General features: G+C 35.2%; 1 protein-coding gene across 3 annotated transcripts in view; it reads right to left on the bottom strand.

The window, feature by feature from the left end:
- The window catches only part of LOC105227633 (GMP synthase [glutamine-hydrolyzing]), a 50976-nt gene that overhangs the window by 3481 nt on the left and 32997 nt on the right, over positions 1-14498 (bottom strand). For all 3 annotated transcript variants that reach the window (XM_049462526.1, XM_049462527.1, XM_049462528.1), the window contains exons 8-11: positions 14256-14448; positions 14031-14202; positions 8011-8240; positions 7745-7936 (exon numbers count right to left, since the gene is read on the bottom strand). In XM_049462526.1, the coding sequence (XP_049318483.1) occupies positions 7745-7936; positions 8011-8240; positions 14031-14202; positions 14256-14448 (787 nt within the window). The remainder of the gene's footprint in view (positions 1-7744; positions 7937-8010; positions 8241-14030; positions 14203-14255; positions 14449-14498) is intronic.

Genomic DNA, 14498 nt, shown 5'->3' on the forward strand with positions numbered 1-14498 from the left:
TAAGTCAAAGGAGACTGATTTATGTTTTTTATGTTAACTTTTGTTACTTGAATTAAATAAATTTGTTCTTAAAAAATGTTCTGTTTTTTCGATTTGAAATTATGGTCACCGTATATACAGCACTGCGTACCGCTGAAAATCCAAGATGGCCGCTATTTACCTCAGAAAGCTACCACGAAAAGGTTTTCTACTGTGTTGCAAAAGAGCGGGGAAAAATATGGCGTCCCTATCGGTCTACTTTTGTAGCTCCTTATTGAAAAACTGCTAGCAATTCCAAACACCACCATAATCACATGACATTAATCCCACACATATCGAAATTATTAAAAAAAAGGATTCAAAAACAAAATATTTCGTTCAACTGTGAAGTGTGTTTAACGTAGGTTTCTACTGTCGAACAGCTTAAATATACGGTGCTCAGAAGCACAACGGATCAATACAATGCGTTGATCAGCGCCCTGAAAACTGAGTAAACATTTTCAGTACCAATTGGCAGTGTGGCATGGACAAACTTGGTAGGGTTCGGGGCCCATCTAAAACCTCTACCGTACTATGTGCACGGCACCAGGATGCAATGCAACTCCACATTCGAACTGACAAAGTCAGTTCTTCCCGCGATTTGGGTTTTAACCACAACCACCACGAATCTCCACCAAGGGCCAAACCCAATGAGCAGATTGGAGTTACCGCCAAGGGCTACTGCTCGCCGTGGTACCAGGTTAAAGTCTTTGGTGTGACCTTTTAACCGAAGCTACAACCAGTTGAGTTTCCACACAACTCTGGACTGGTAGCCAGGATCTTAGTCGCCTCTTACGACAGGCATGCCTTACCGCTATAGAAATTTAATTGGCCAGAATTATATAATTTGACACTATCGTGCTAATAAAAAACATGATTCGCCGTTGGCAAGCAATAATTAAAGCTTAAGTGTGCACTAGACCTATTAAAAATGTAATCTCATAAAAAGTAAAAAACTCGAAATATTAGAAATTTAGAATTTATTAATTTAAAGAATAATCATAAACTTCCTGATGCAATTTAATGACCTGAAAATTGCAAATTTGTTCGCCTTCATAGTAATTCCCACCAGATGTAATACACTTATGCCAATGGGTTTTCCAGCTGTCGCAACATTTCATAAGCTCTTTTTGGAATGGCCTTCAGCGAATTTTGTTTATCTCTTCATACTACTAAAAACGGGTTCCACGAAGCGGAAACTTCAGTCTGGGGAAGAAGAAAAAATCTCACGGAGCCAAATCTGGTGAATACGATGGTTTTGGCTTCAAATTCCGCCACAACCGTGGTTCAATGGGATGGTGCATTATCATCGTGTAATATCCATGTTGTTCTTCTACAATTCCGAAAAGAAAAAAAAACATCACCTTGATATTTGAGCGGCTTCGGGGTGTTTTTTTTTTTTTGGTTTCGGCTCGTTTTTTCCCTTCCATTCCGACGATTGTTGACTTGTTTGCATGTCAAACTTATAAACCCATGTCTCATCGGCAGTTATAACGTTTTATCGGAACGAGCCGAGCAAGAGTGGACTTGCGAGAAGTGTCGAGCTCTCTTGCCATCTCATTAACACTTGTCTGACAATTTTCAAGCACAATATCCTTCACTTTTTTAATATTTTTATCAGTTGAACTTCAACGATCTCTCGACCGTCTTTGAAGACATTGCACTACTCATATTTGATAAAACTGAATCAAAAAAACTGAATTGCATCGTTTTCGCAGACGAAATTTAGTAGAATACAAAATTTGAGACTTTGTTCTATATTTTTATCCATTGCAAAAATCACAACGCATTATAGAGGTGTGCCGATTTAAGCATTTATTTATCTTTATATATATAAATCTTCTGACCGTGTGTTTGCATTTGAACTGCTCCTAAACGGATGGACCGATTTTGATGAAATTTTGTGTGTATGTTCAAGGAGATTCGGGAATGGTTTAGATTTACAATTTGGTCCACTGGAAACTGTTTTTTAAATAATTTTTTAATTTTTAATCAATTGTTAATTTTGTGGATCAAGTTTTTATATTGTGGACAGAGTTGTTCGCTCTTAAGTAATAAATTGGGTGATTCAATACATCTATGGGTAGCTATAACATTTTTTTCATACGTGCTAATTATTGGAGGGGGTATCTTGACAAGCAATTTAAAATTGCAAAAGGTCTGGCATAAAAAATTAGCGGCATAACTGAAGTGTTGATAAAAAATTTTAGATATATAGAAATCTTTTCGAAGCATTGCACAGATAAACGGGAACGATGAATACATATATGCATACAATTTCAAACTGATCCTTCCTGAAAAATAATAAAATTGCTAAATATTGGGAATGGTAGAATAGAACTGCTATCAAATACACAATGCAATGAATTAAAACTGGCTCATTTATCATTCGATGAATAATATACCACGGGCATCCCAAAAGACTGATGCCATAACCTTGCCAGCCGATTTTTTTGTCTTTCCACGCTTGAGAACCGTTTCTTAATATGCAGTCCACCAGGCTGACAATCGATTGGACTCGATTGATTTCACTGATGCACAGCCCAAATTCAATAGTATTTTTACCCCAAAAACCAATTCTTTCTTAACGCACGAAATGCTTTTTGATTCATTTTTGTTGCTTCATCGAAAATGCGATTATTCCTTAACTAATACTCATAATCTAACTAATAGAAATCATATAGATGTTATTAGTAGTACTACCTATGTATCAGCTACAGTAAAAGGTAGGCGGGTCCTCTAGTATACATATATGTCTATAACTTAAACTTTAAACGTGATCGGCCATGTATACAAATGGTGATAGGATGATATAAACAACATTTAAGTAGAATTAAAGTTGCTTACGGATCTTTTATGAAAATCTTTATCTTGATTTTGATCAGTTAGTTTGTATGGCATCATACGTGATTCGGCTTGAACAATATGTTTCACTCCAAATTTCGTTAGGAATTTCTTGTCAAATAAGAGAGTTTTCTACAAAAGGATTTAATTTTCATAGATCAGTTTTATGTGGTAGCTATAGTGTTCCGAAATTGACGTTTCTAACAAATGAGCAGCTTATTGGGGTGAAAAGTTCGTAAGAATAATTTCAAATCAATATCTCCAAAACTAAGGGACTTGTCCTCGTTTATACATACACGGCGACATACATGGATCACGATCGATTCAACATAGCACGCTAATATATTGGGTAGTCGAAAAAGTCTTTTCGTATTTCTAATAAAATTTTAACTTATTTTTTCATATTTATAATAATAAATAAATAAACAAATATGTACCAATTTGGTCGACCACTTTTTGCCATTTTTTCCGCTAGCGACATTATTCCATCAGTGTAAATCGAAATTTTCAGAATGGAAGCGAGCGAACCATTGTTGTGCTACACGAGCTGATACAGCATCGTATCTGTAAACTTCACTAATTTCATTGGTGGCTTGCATGGCATTTTTCCTTTTTATACAAACATTTCAAAATATAGCGAATTTCTTCATTATTTTCACTAATTTTCGAGCAGCTGTAAGTTTTTTTCAACTATCATTTTTTACTTAATGAAGCTTACACTATATGGTATGACACAATGTGATTGGTAGCACCGGAGATATACGACTGCAACGACATCTATTGACAAGATACGAAAATACCTTCCGAAGTTGCCTTCTGGGCAGTGGCGGATTTGCCCTAAGGCCCAGTAGACCCGGGCCTAGGGCGGCCAGATATTAAGGGCGGCAAATTGTGCAAAAAAAAATCACTGATAACAACAAGATTAACAAGAAATAACTAAAACGCAAAGTATCTTAACCGTATACTTATATAATCTTCCTAAATCACTATTTTTGCATATCAAAGTATGAATAATTTCGTACATCGTGCATATAAAGTATCTAGGAAGAATAGGTACTTTGGTACCTAACCTATTGTTATTACGCGCGTGCGGTGCGTCGCGCCGCTGTGAAGCTTCTAAATGGTGAAAAAGTTCCGCAAAAGTGGCTAATTTATTCCAAAAGTACTAGATGTGTTTTTGTGGTCCTTGTTTGCTTTTTAATGGCGGGGAGAGTCAGTTCGACAAAAAAGAAGGTTTCAATGACTGGAAAAATGCATAGCATCGAGTGTCAACTCATGAGAATTCGCCTACTCACAAATTATCTGTTCTGCATATGAAAGAACGAAGCAACATGTTAGGTCGCATTGACCGCGCATTAACAATGCAATTAGATGAAGAAATAAATTACTGGAAAAACATTCTGAAAGGAGTAGTTGCATGCGTAAAAGCACTTGCATCACGTGGTTTGCCTTTCAGATGACACGACGAAAAATGTGGATCAATCCACAATGGAGATTATTTAATGTCCTTAGAGCTTATCGCCGAGTTCGATCCGTTCTTAGCTAAACACATTACACGTTATGGAAATCCAGGCTAAGGATTTACGAGTTATGTTTCTTCAACAACATGCGAAGAGTTCATTCGACTTATGGGAAACAATGTTTTGGAAACAATTGTAATGGAAATATTAAAATCAAAATATTTTTCTCTGATCATTGACTCGACACCGAATATATCTCACGTAGACCAGCTCACTTATGTAATCAGATATGTCCTGCCTAATGGATCACCTGTACAACAGTTTCTCAAGTTTATTCCAAACACAGGCCACAAATCACAACAAATGACAGTTGCTGTTACTTCAACTTTAACTGAATTGGGAGTTGACATTTCAAACTGCCGCGGGCAATCATATGACAACGCAGCTAACATGTCAGGCAATTATAACGGCCTGCAAGCTAAAATAAAGGAATTTTCACCCCTTGCCGACTATGTTCCCTGTTGAGCACACTCGCTGAATTTAGTAGGTGAATGTGCAGCTGAAAGCAGCCAAGAGGCTTGTTCGTTCTTTTCTCTACTCGAAGAGTTATACAATTTCTTTGCAGCGACAACTCAGCGTTGGGAACTCCTTCAAACCGTCAAAAGTCTATCAACGACTCGTTGGTCAGCTCTTGCAGACGCATGCGAAAGTTTACGCGAATCCTGGAATGAAATCCATAAAGCGCTAGTCATCATCGAAAATGACACACAACAGAAGAGAACCGTTATATGCGAAGCAAGAGGTATTCGTTTGAAACTGGAACAATTTGAAACGGACCTCGTGGCTGTTTTTTGGGGATGTTTACTAGATCGCATTATCGCCACAAGTAAAAAACTTCAGAGTGTGGCAATTGACATTATTACTGTCATAGAACTGTACGAGGCTTTAATACATTTTGTTGGCGAAACAAGAGAGAATTTCGATGATTTCGAAAAAAAAGCGAAAAAACTGTCCTTCGTACAGGAATACGAAAAAGATTTTCGACGCAATCGAAAGCGTAAGCTGCTTCCTGGCGAGACAAATACAGGTGAAGAGATGCAACAAAAAAATGGCCGCAAAAATTTTAGAATAAATACTTTTTTAGTAGTAATTGATACATTGTCAGAAGAACTGAAAAGACGTCGGGATGCTTACAAATTACTCTACAATAAATTTTACCTTATTACCAAGCTGACGAATCTAAACATCTCACAAGTCGAAGATAAGGCCAAGACATTGCAAATGATTTATTCTACTGACTTAGAAGACGATTTTACAGAAGAATGTCTTCATTTTCGTTCTCACTGCAGCATAAAAAATGCGAAAGAGTGCAGTCAGTTTGTTGAATGGTTACGAACCGAAGGTCTTCAAACCATTTACCCAAAAGGGGATATTGCTCTTCGTATGTGTGTGTGTACACCTGCCAGTAACTGTACTGGAGAAAGATCGTTTTCTTGTTTGCGGAGAGTGAAAAACTATTTACGCACAACAATGACGGTTAAAAAACGATCTTGCTTTGCTTATTGCTTATTTGCAGATTGGATTGCCAAGATTTCATTAATGGTTTTGCTGCGCTTAAGTGCAGACGAGTTTTGTAATACATAGTACGAGTAAAACATTTATTTTATTAAAAACAAAACCTAAAACCATTTTTAAATGCTTTATTTAAATGTCCAATCATCCCTGAAATCTCGGAAAATATTATAAACTAGCTTTATCCGCTAGCTTTTAGTTAAACAATTTTCTGAATCAATTAAAAGTGGGAATAAAGTAAATTCATGAATTATGTCTTTAGTCTATAATGATGGGTACTGAGAAAGGGGCGGCAAGAACTGCACATCCGCCACTGCTTCTGGGTGTTACAACCTTAATATATATTGTTCAGATATAAAAATTAGTGCCTTTGGCACATTCTAAGAGAATCAATACATTATGACTAACTTTGTTGTTTACGTCAATTTACAAAAAATTACGAATTTTTCAGAAATAGTCATGGTTGGACAGAACTCTTTTGACGGCCAATAATTAATTTAAATTAAAAGTTAAACAAAGCAGTTAATTTCGCTAGTTGGCGCTGAAAGCGCGTAGTTCTAGTTTTATTCGTCGCATCGGCTAACACGTGTTTGATTGATTGTCTTTAAAGTCGTTCGTGAGTTATGGCGTCGCAAACATGGAGCAAAATAAAGAGAAAATACGGCATATTTTACAGTACTACTACGATAAAGGCAAAAATGCATCTCAAGCCGTCAATAAAATTTGTGCAGTTTATGGACCCATATAGTTTCCATTTCCACCGCACAACGATGGTTTCAAAGTTTTCGTTCTAGTGTAGAGGTGGTCGAAGATGCGCCACGCTCCGGAAGGCCTGTCGTCGAAAATTGCGATAAAATCGCTGAATTGATCGAAAGAGACCGGCATAGTAGCAGCCGTAGCATCGGGCAAGAGCTGGGCATGAGTCATCAAACCGTTATAAACCATTTGAAGAAGGTTGGAGTCACTAAGAAGCTCGATGTATGGGTGCCACACGAATTGACGCAAAAAAACATCTTTGACCGTATCGACGCATGCGAATCGCTTCTGAATCGCAACTAAATCGACCCGTTTTTGAAAAGTATGGTGACTGGCGATGAAAAGTGGGTCACTTACGATAACGTAAGGCGCAAACGGTCGTGGTCGAAAAGCGGGGAAACGGCCCAGACGGTAGCCAAGCCTGCATTGACGGCCAGGAAGGTTCCTCTGTGTGTTTGGTGGGATTGGCAGGGAATAATCCACTAAGAGCTGCTCCCCTATGGCCAAACGCTCAATTCGGACCTGTACTGCAAACAACTGGACCGCTTGAAGGCAGCACTCATGCAGAAGAGGCCATCTTTGATCAACAGAGGCCGAAGCTCCGGGAGCTCGGATGGGATTCTCTTTTGCATCCACCGTATAGTCCGGATCTCACACCAAGTGATGAGCACCTGTTTCTGTCCATGACGAACGCGCTTGGTAGTCTAAAGTCGGCCACAAGAGAGTCCTGTGAAAATTTGCTCTTCGAGGGGGAAGCGAGCTTCTATGAGAGGGGCATTATGAAGTTGGCATCTCGTTGGGAACGCGTCATCGAACAAAACGGCTCATATTTGACTTGAGTCGCATTATTGTAACCAATTTTATGAACAATTGAAAATTCAGTAAAAATACCGCAAGACTTTTTTTAACAACCTATTATATTCTAGATTGTACAGTACTGTATGTAATCTTATGTTTCTTTGTTGCTGCTTACAAATGAAATATTTTTGCAAGTAATCGAATAGCGAGCGGATAAATGTCAAAGCAAAGACAGCTGTACTAAACTTATAATAGGAACACACATCTAACGTAACATAAAAAGATTGTATTCTTACCTGTGTTGGCAACTGAAGCGATCCTGGTATTACTGGTACTCCGGTCATAAAATCATTTGTTAAAAATGGTCTTAAGACTATTGACCTACAACAAGACGGAGTTCGATTCGTCGGATCTCTGTCAAAATGCACGGGAATCAGAACAATTGGCATTTGCGAAATTACACGATGTAGTCCTGCCTGAATTATTATCTAAATTAAAGAAACATAGAAAGCAATCAATGCTAAAAGTAATTCTACAAAATATCAACTTTTATAAATTATACTTCGTTTCCTATAGCGTCAGCTTCCCTTAGTTGCTCTAAAACGTATTTATTAAGAGTAGTATGAGTTATATCCGTAATTTGATATTGCACGGGACCTCCAAACACATAGCAAACACGATTGACATTATGAAGAATACGAGGAATTAATTTTGCCAAAAATATCAAATCATTCCAATTGGGTTCTGAGCTACTAGAAAGCCCCACCACATAGCTATAAGTTCTTTTATCACCTGAAAAATAAGATAATGTAAAATTATATTTAATATAAACTATGTAAGAACTTATGTTTTTTTTTAGATATAACTCAAGACATCTAATATATGTACATGTAAACTCAACCGTCTTTTGTGGGAAAGATTAATTCAGCTTTATCGTGAACTTCGCGTGAACGCAATTCCTCCATGGAAAAATTCACAAATTTGTATTTTTTATCGTGAACTTTACATGGTGAAAATTCTCATTTTCGAAATGGTTCTCTAACGTCCATCTAACGAATCTAACAAATTCATGTAATTTGTTCACTAAATTATTATGTACGAACGAAGACGGAAACGTCAAAGCTGGTATAAGAATCCACTGGATTTGAATTTGAAAGGGAAGTACTTTAATACGATTGAACAAAATTTTTATACAATTAAATTTGGCAAGAGTTAATACAAAATAATTAATTTAAAAATATTTTTTTTTTTATCTAAATTTCTAACAAATATTTTTAAATCTTTAAGAATAATATTCAATATTTTGAATTATCAATACTTTTAATCTTAATTTAATTTAGCACTAATTGGTGCACAATATTTTTGGGTAATCCGTATTTACGAATTGGAAATTGTAGCCTCCGGAAGGGTATCATAGAATCCGATGGTATCATTGGAATACGTGGCAACAGGACCACTTCACCTTTAAACATTCCAGATAATATGGTTCTTTCAAGAATATTTCCGGTCATCTTTTTGATAGCAAACCTCGCACCATTGCATAATCAAGGTGGATTGAAATTACGCTTTAATCGAAGATTATGATTCCGGGCATTTCCAGTGAATTTCAAAATTCAGTTGGAAAACTTATACTTTCATTTTCATTAAGAACAGCATCGATTGATTTAAAAGACATCAGTTCGCCTGGTAACAACTGTTGTATTTGGATGTTAATTTCGTCAACATCAACATTTTTGGCCCAAAATAGCCCGCTTCCGAAAAATACTCTGAATCAATTCATTTTTTCCCTCAAGAACAGTGCATAAATTATCTGGCAGTTTAATGCTCTTTCAACACGCTTGCTTCGGGCCTCTCTGCTTCACGCGTTGTTGAGGTTACATTTTTTTTTGGTGGCATTCGACTCAGAATAATAATTTCAACGTTCAAATATTAAAAAAACTCAAAAACATGCTATTATGACACATTGAAATGAGGAGTGCAAAATAATTCTTAATAGAAGTTTAATAAAAATAATGAAGATAAAAATATTTGCACAATTATTAAAAAATTATGGGGAGCTTTTTATAATTTTTTCATATATGCTACTGTGATAATATAGAAAGGTGAATTTTAATTTTTACTTCAAGTGTTTTTCGAATCAGTAAGTTGGTAGTACTGTTAGTGACATCTATGCTAATTTCACGTCAAAATATTCATTAGTATTTGAGATACGCGTCGTTTTGATGCACATGACCACTCCGAGGACACCGTTTTGACTCAATTGAGGATACAAAAGCTGAATCGATGAAGCCTCTGATGGCCATCAAGACGGAGGATTTTTCCAAGTGCATAGATCACTCGAAAATTCGTGTGCGTAAGTGTATTGCAGGCGGAGGGGAATACTTTGAAGGAAATGAAATGGACAAAATACCCCTTTCAATTTGATTACAGTAGTATGTTAATTAATTTTTGGAGATAGCATTATTAAACATCGTTAAATAACCTGCAAATTGGTATATAAATTTTTGTAAATCGATTAACTATCATTAATAAATAAATCAATAACATGAGAAGCAACCGGAAAATAAATAGCTCGATAAATTTTTGTAAATCGATTAACTATCATTAATAAATAAATCAATAACATGAGAAGCAACCGGAAAATAAATAGCTCGATAACCAAATTTAGTTACCTTTATCGTGGAGCTTTAGTACCTCTTATCATCAAGATACATATATCATACATTGTGATTTGATGCATAGCAAATTTAATTGCATAACTATGTGATAATCCTTACATATACATATTTTAATTAAACATTTTTGAACAATCAAGCACTAATTATTTAAAACCTAGTATAATTTCACAGTATTCACTATAAAAGAATTTAATTTATACTTTAGTCTAAGTAATAGCCCTGACAGACGTAAGGGCTAATTTGCATTAACGGGCTTAATTTACATTTACTTGCGCATTTGACCCATGTTAATGCAAATTTGTAATGCACAAGAATTTAGTAGGCAACACTGCTCAAAAATGACCGATTTTTTTGTTATTCTTTGACAGATGTCGCTTGAAGTCTGCCGCCTCCTTTGAGTTTACAGCATCAGAGGTAAGTAGCTTTAAAACTAAACAGAAAATAAACAACGCACAGATTGCTATCCATTTTTCCAATATTTTTAACTTTTTCGCATTTAATTTTTTATTGCTTTTAATTTCACTCTATTATCTTTTAACGTAGTTAATAATAAACGAATTTTTTCGTTAAATTTATATTGATTTTTCAAAAATACCAAAATTTCTATTAATTTCTCTTAATTATATTAATTTCACTTTTTTTTTAAATAAATAAACAAATTTCACAATCAGCTATCTAAGAATAATTCAATATTTGATTGCAAATTATTTTTCTATTGATAGGATAGCTAACATTTCAATTTATAATCGCAATATTATTTTATTTCAAATTCTTTGTCTATTATTTGACAGTCACAATTATCCGTTAGCTCCAAAATATTCTAACAGATGACGTTAACTGTTGGCTGGATTGAGTAAGTATTCAATAGATGGCGCTATGTTAAAAACACAAATTTAATAGTATAAGAATCACGTATGGATGAAACGAAGGTATAACATAAATTTATTTTGTATTTGAATATTAAAATAATTAGTGATTATGATATTAAATTGCAGCTTATATAAATGGTTTGTCTTTTTAACATAGCGCCATCTGTTGAATACTTATTTAATCCAATCAATAATTATCGCCGTCTTTTAGAATCTTTTGGAGCTAACAACAAATTGTGACTATCAAATAATATACAAATAATTTGCAATAATATGATATTGCGATTATAAATTGAGATGTTAGCTATCTTGTCGCTCAAGTTGAATCAAATTGCACACGGTGTGCAATCAAATTTAAAATCGGTTCAATAGTTTAGGCGTCCATCGCGAACAAACGTGACACGTGATTTTTATATATAAAGATTGACGTTTCTGACCAACAGTACAGCAGAAAATCCTGGGTTTTCAAAAAGCAAACAACAAAAAGTGTATTTATTTTTAATGAAGTAGCATTATTCTTCCAATATTGTTATCTGCATAATTTATGCAGCCAATACCGATTATATGAAAAAAGATTTTTACGATACATGTATAATTAAAAAAAACACACATTGAGAGTCGCATACTTTGCATAATACATAAGCTTACAAAGTATTTCCCAATGCCACTAAATCAAAACAAAACCATATGAAACAGATTCCCAATATTCAAATCAGCTGTTTACTAATGTGACAAATCTCGTGAGAACATTTCTAATAAAATTTACAATGAGTTCGGCACTTTTCCTTTTATTAGAAAAAAAAAAGAAAAAATTTAAAGGAAAATATTAAGAGATCAGAGTAAACCATTTAATGCCCCAGGAGAATCATATGTAGAATTTAGCTTGTATTTACTTGTGTGTTACTTTACAGATTCATATTTCATGGCATTTAAAAGTTTGTTATATGGGAAATAAGGGAGATGAACATCCGATTTCGCCTCCTTTCGCATCGTATAGCAATGTTTGAATACACTCAGTTCCTGAGATATAGGATATCACCTAAAGGTGGGCGGTGCTATGCCACTTGTACAACTCTACAGCTATTCCTATAAAGTCCTTCCCTGGTATCCTGGTTGTGAAATTTAATGCTTGTGGCGCATTCAGTGACTTACCACACTTTTAGTATTTTAACATAACCGTTAAATGGGTAGGCACGAAGAAGTACTAAAACGACTCAGCAAGTTTGGTCTAGTCAGCTTTAGCGGTTCAAAAGATATGTATATTTACCACGACCACTTAAAAAAAAATTAGCGCAAAGGGGTGCCTTTGTGCCAAATTACAGTTTTGTATCTTAATTAAGTACTTAGTTATGGCACTTTCACATATGTGTTTTCGTTTAACGACATTTTGTGTGGTGGCAATGGACCGAATCAGCCAATCAGCAACCCTCTTTGAGTGCCTAAGTGAACACAGTTATTATAATTTGTGCAATGTGTTGCGAAAGCATAAAAACTGTTTACCATACTCGTATGTAGTTGATGAATGCTGGAACTAGAGAAACATTGAAACTGTAGGTTTTGTTTTCTGCATTGTGGTTTAGGCACATTGCATTTTTGCCAATGTGGAAGATAAATCGAATAATTTTTTTTCAACATGACACACTTTCATAGAGTACATGCATTTTTTACATTATCATTATGAATACTGGTCTGCCGTATACTCCGGGATTCACTTTTTACATATAGAAGATTGTTAATTATTCTTCCTGATTGGTCGCAACTGCTCTTATATAATATACGAAAGCAAACCAACAGCATTAATATATTAACAACAATGGCCAATGGTCATCGATTTGTTACGCGTTTGGAAACACGACTTATTTTCATTTTAATCAATGTTCGCTACTGGTTTAGATTTGTCTAAAACTTCTATGCCTTACGGGTAAAGTTGTGTTGCAATAACAACACATATTTGCGTAAGAAAACCAAACAAACTCGGTTATAGAGCCGAATTTTTTTACGACCTTCCCTTTTTGTTCAATGGAAAATATAGGAACACATTTTCTATTTGCGCACACTGCGCCTACTATAGCTAATACTTTTTATATTTGACAAATCGAGTAAACCTGTCTTTTGGGAGTATAGGTTATGTTAAGATAGGTTCTATGGCTGATACTTAAAGAGGCTGGATGTCTAAAGAACAATAACACAATGCCCAGTCATAATACCAAAGAAAGCGACCGACCGACTCATTCCTTTTGCTAAGAAGGGCAGGTCACCGCAGCTAACACTTCAGCTTTGCAATTGCCTGGAGTTCCGCTATGACATGGTACCCAAGCTAAGCTTAATTTGAAGTAACACGAAGCGGTTGATAGTGAGGTTAGGCATTCCTTAACTAGTCTTAAGCTCGCGGTTATTGAGTTCAAAGGTATTATTGACGCTCTATTATCGGAGTCGTTAGTCACTTCCCTAAAGGAGACGGCAACCATAAGCAGTATATAACTACTAATTTGATGGTAGCAATCTCGGCTTGACAACCGCTAGAATAATAAAGAAGCTTCGATACATCGTCTTAGCTGTATGTCGCAGGCGAATGTCAACCAGTTGTGCCTCAAGTTTATTTTTGAAAGAGAAAGTTGCAAGACTATTGTAACAAAAACAAATTGTACTTTAAAAATCAATGTTACATAATACTTATCGAAGGAAAAAAATGAGCATAGGAAAACTCTCCAATAAAAAATATATACTGAAATAAATAAAATGTTTCCGGCAGGAATCGATGAGCTGCTCCTACTGGTGAATCGGTCCCAATGCCGTGCTCTGACTGTTTATAGATCAATTTGCTAATTTTCAATCTTATACTCCTAATAATTGACACCCATCATTGCCAGGAATTGAGACATTGAGGTCTTGTTCATCAACTTCATGACTCTATGTCGTTACTTTTACTTCAATAGTCTCCAATGACTTCTTGTCATTTCGAATAATTTTTTGTGAATTTGATCACAAAATTCGTGTAAACCTTTATTTATGTACATATGTATATTATTACTTACCCTGTACACCGACAGATCGCAAAGGTAAAACAGTAGCTTGCACTTTATCTATGGACGAAATACGCTTAAGTTCCTTTTGTTCTGCTTCTGTGGTAGAGCCAATTACGCGATTTATTAATGCATGGTTTTTCAATAGTTTGTTATGAAAATCGACTATAACTTTTGCTATAACCTATAAAAAATAAAATTAAATTAATTTTTCGTTATTAAAAAAAAAAACAAAACCTGTGTTTCTGAGTAGTCTTTTTCTATGTAAGGTTCTTCAGCACAGAGAATCCGAATAGCTAGGCCTGGCCCTGGAAATGGTTGTCGTTCAACTAAGTCGACTGGAAGACCGAGATCTCTGCCTATGTCTCTTACTTCATCTTTGTGAAAATCGCTTAAAGGTTCAACGACACGACCAGCACATCGTAATTGTCTTATAAAATAGTTTTAAATCAGTTAGACATTAAAGCTTTAATAAGAAAT

The sequence above is a fragment of the Bactrocera dorsalis genome, chromosome 1 (genome assembly GCF_023373825.1).
Source record: "Bactrocera dorsalis isolate Fly_Bdor chromosome 1, ASM2337382v1, whole genome shotgun sequence".
In the NCBI taxonomy this organism is placed as follows: Eukaryota; Metazoa; Arthropoda; class Insecta; order Diptera; family Tephritidae; genus Bactrocera; species Bactrocera dorsalis.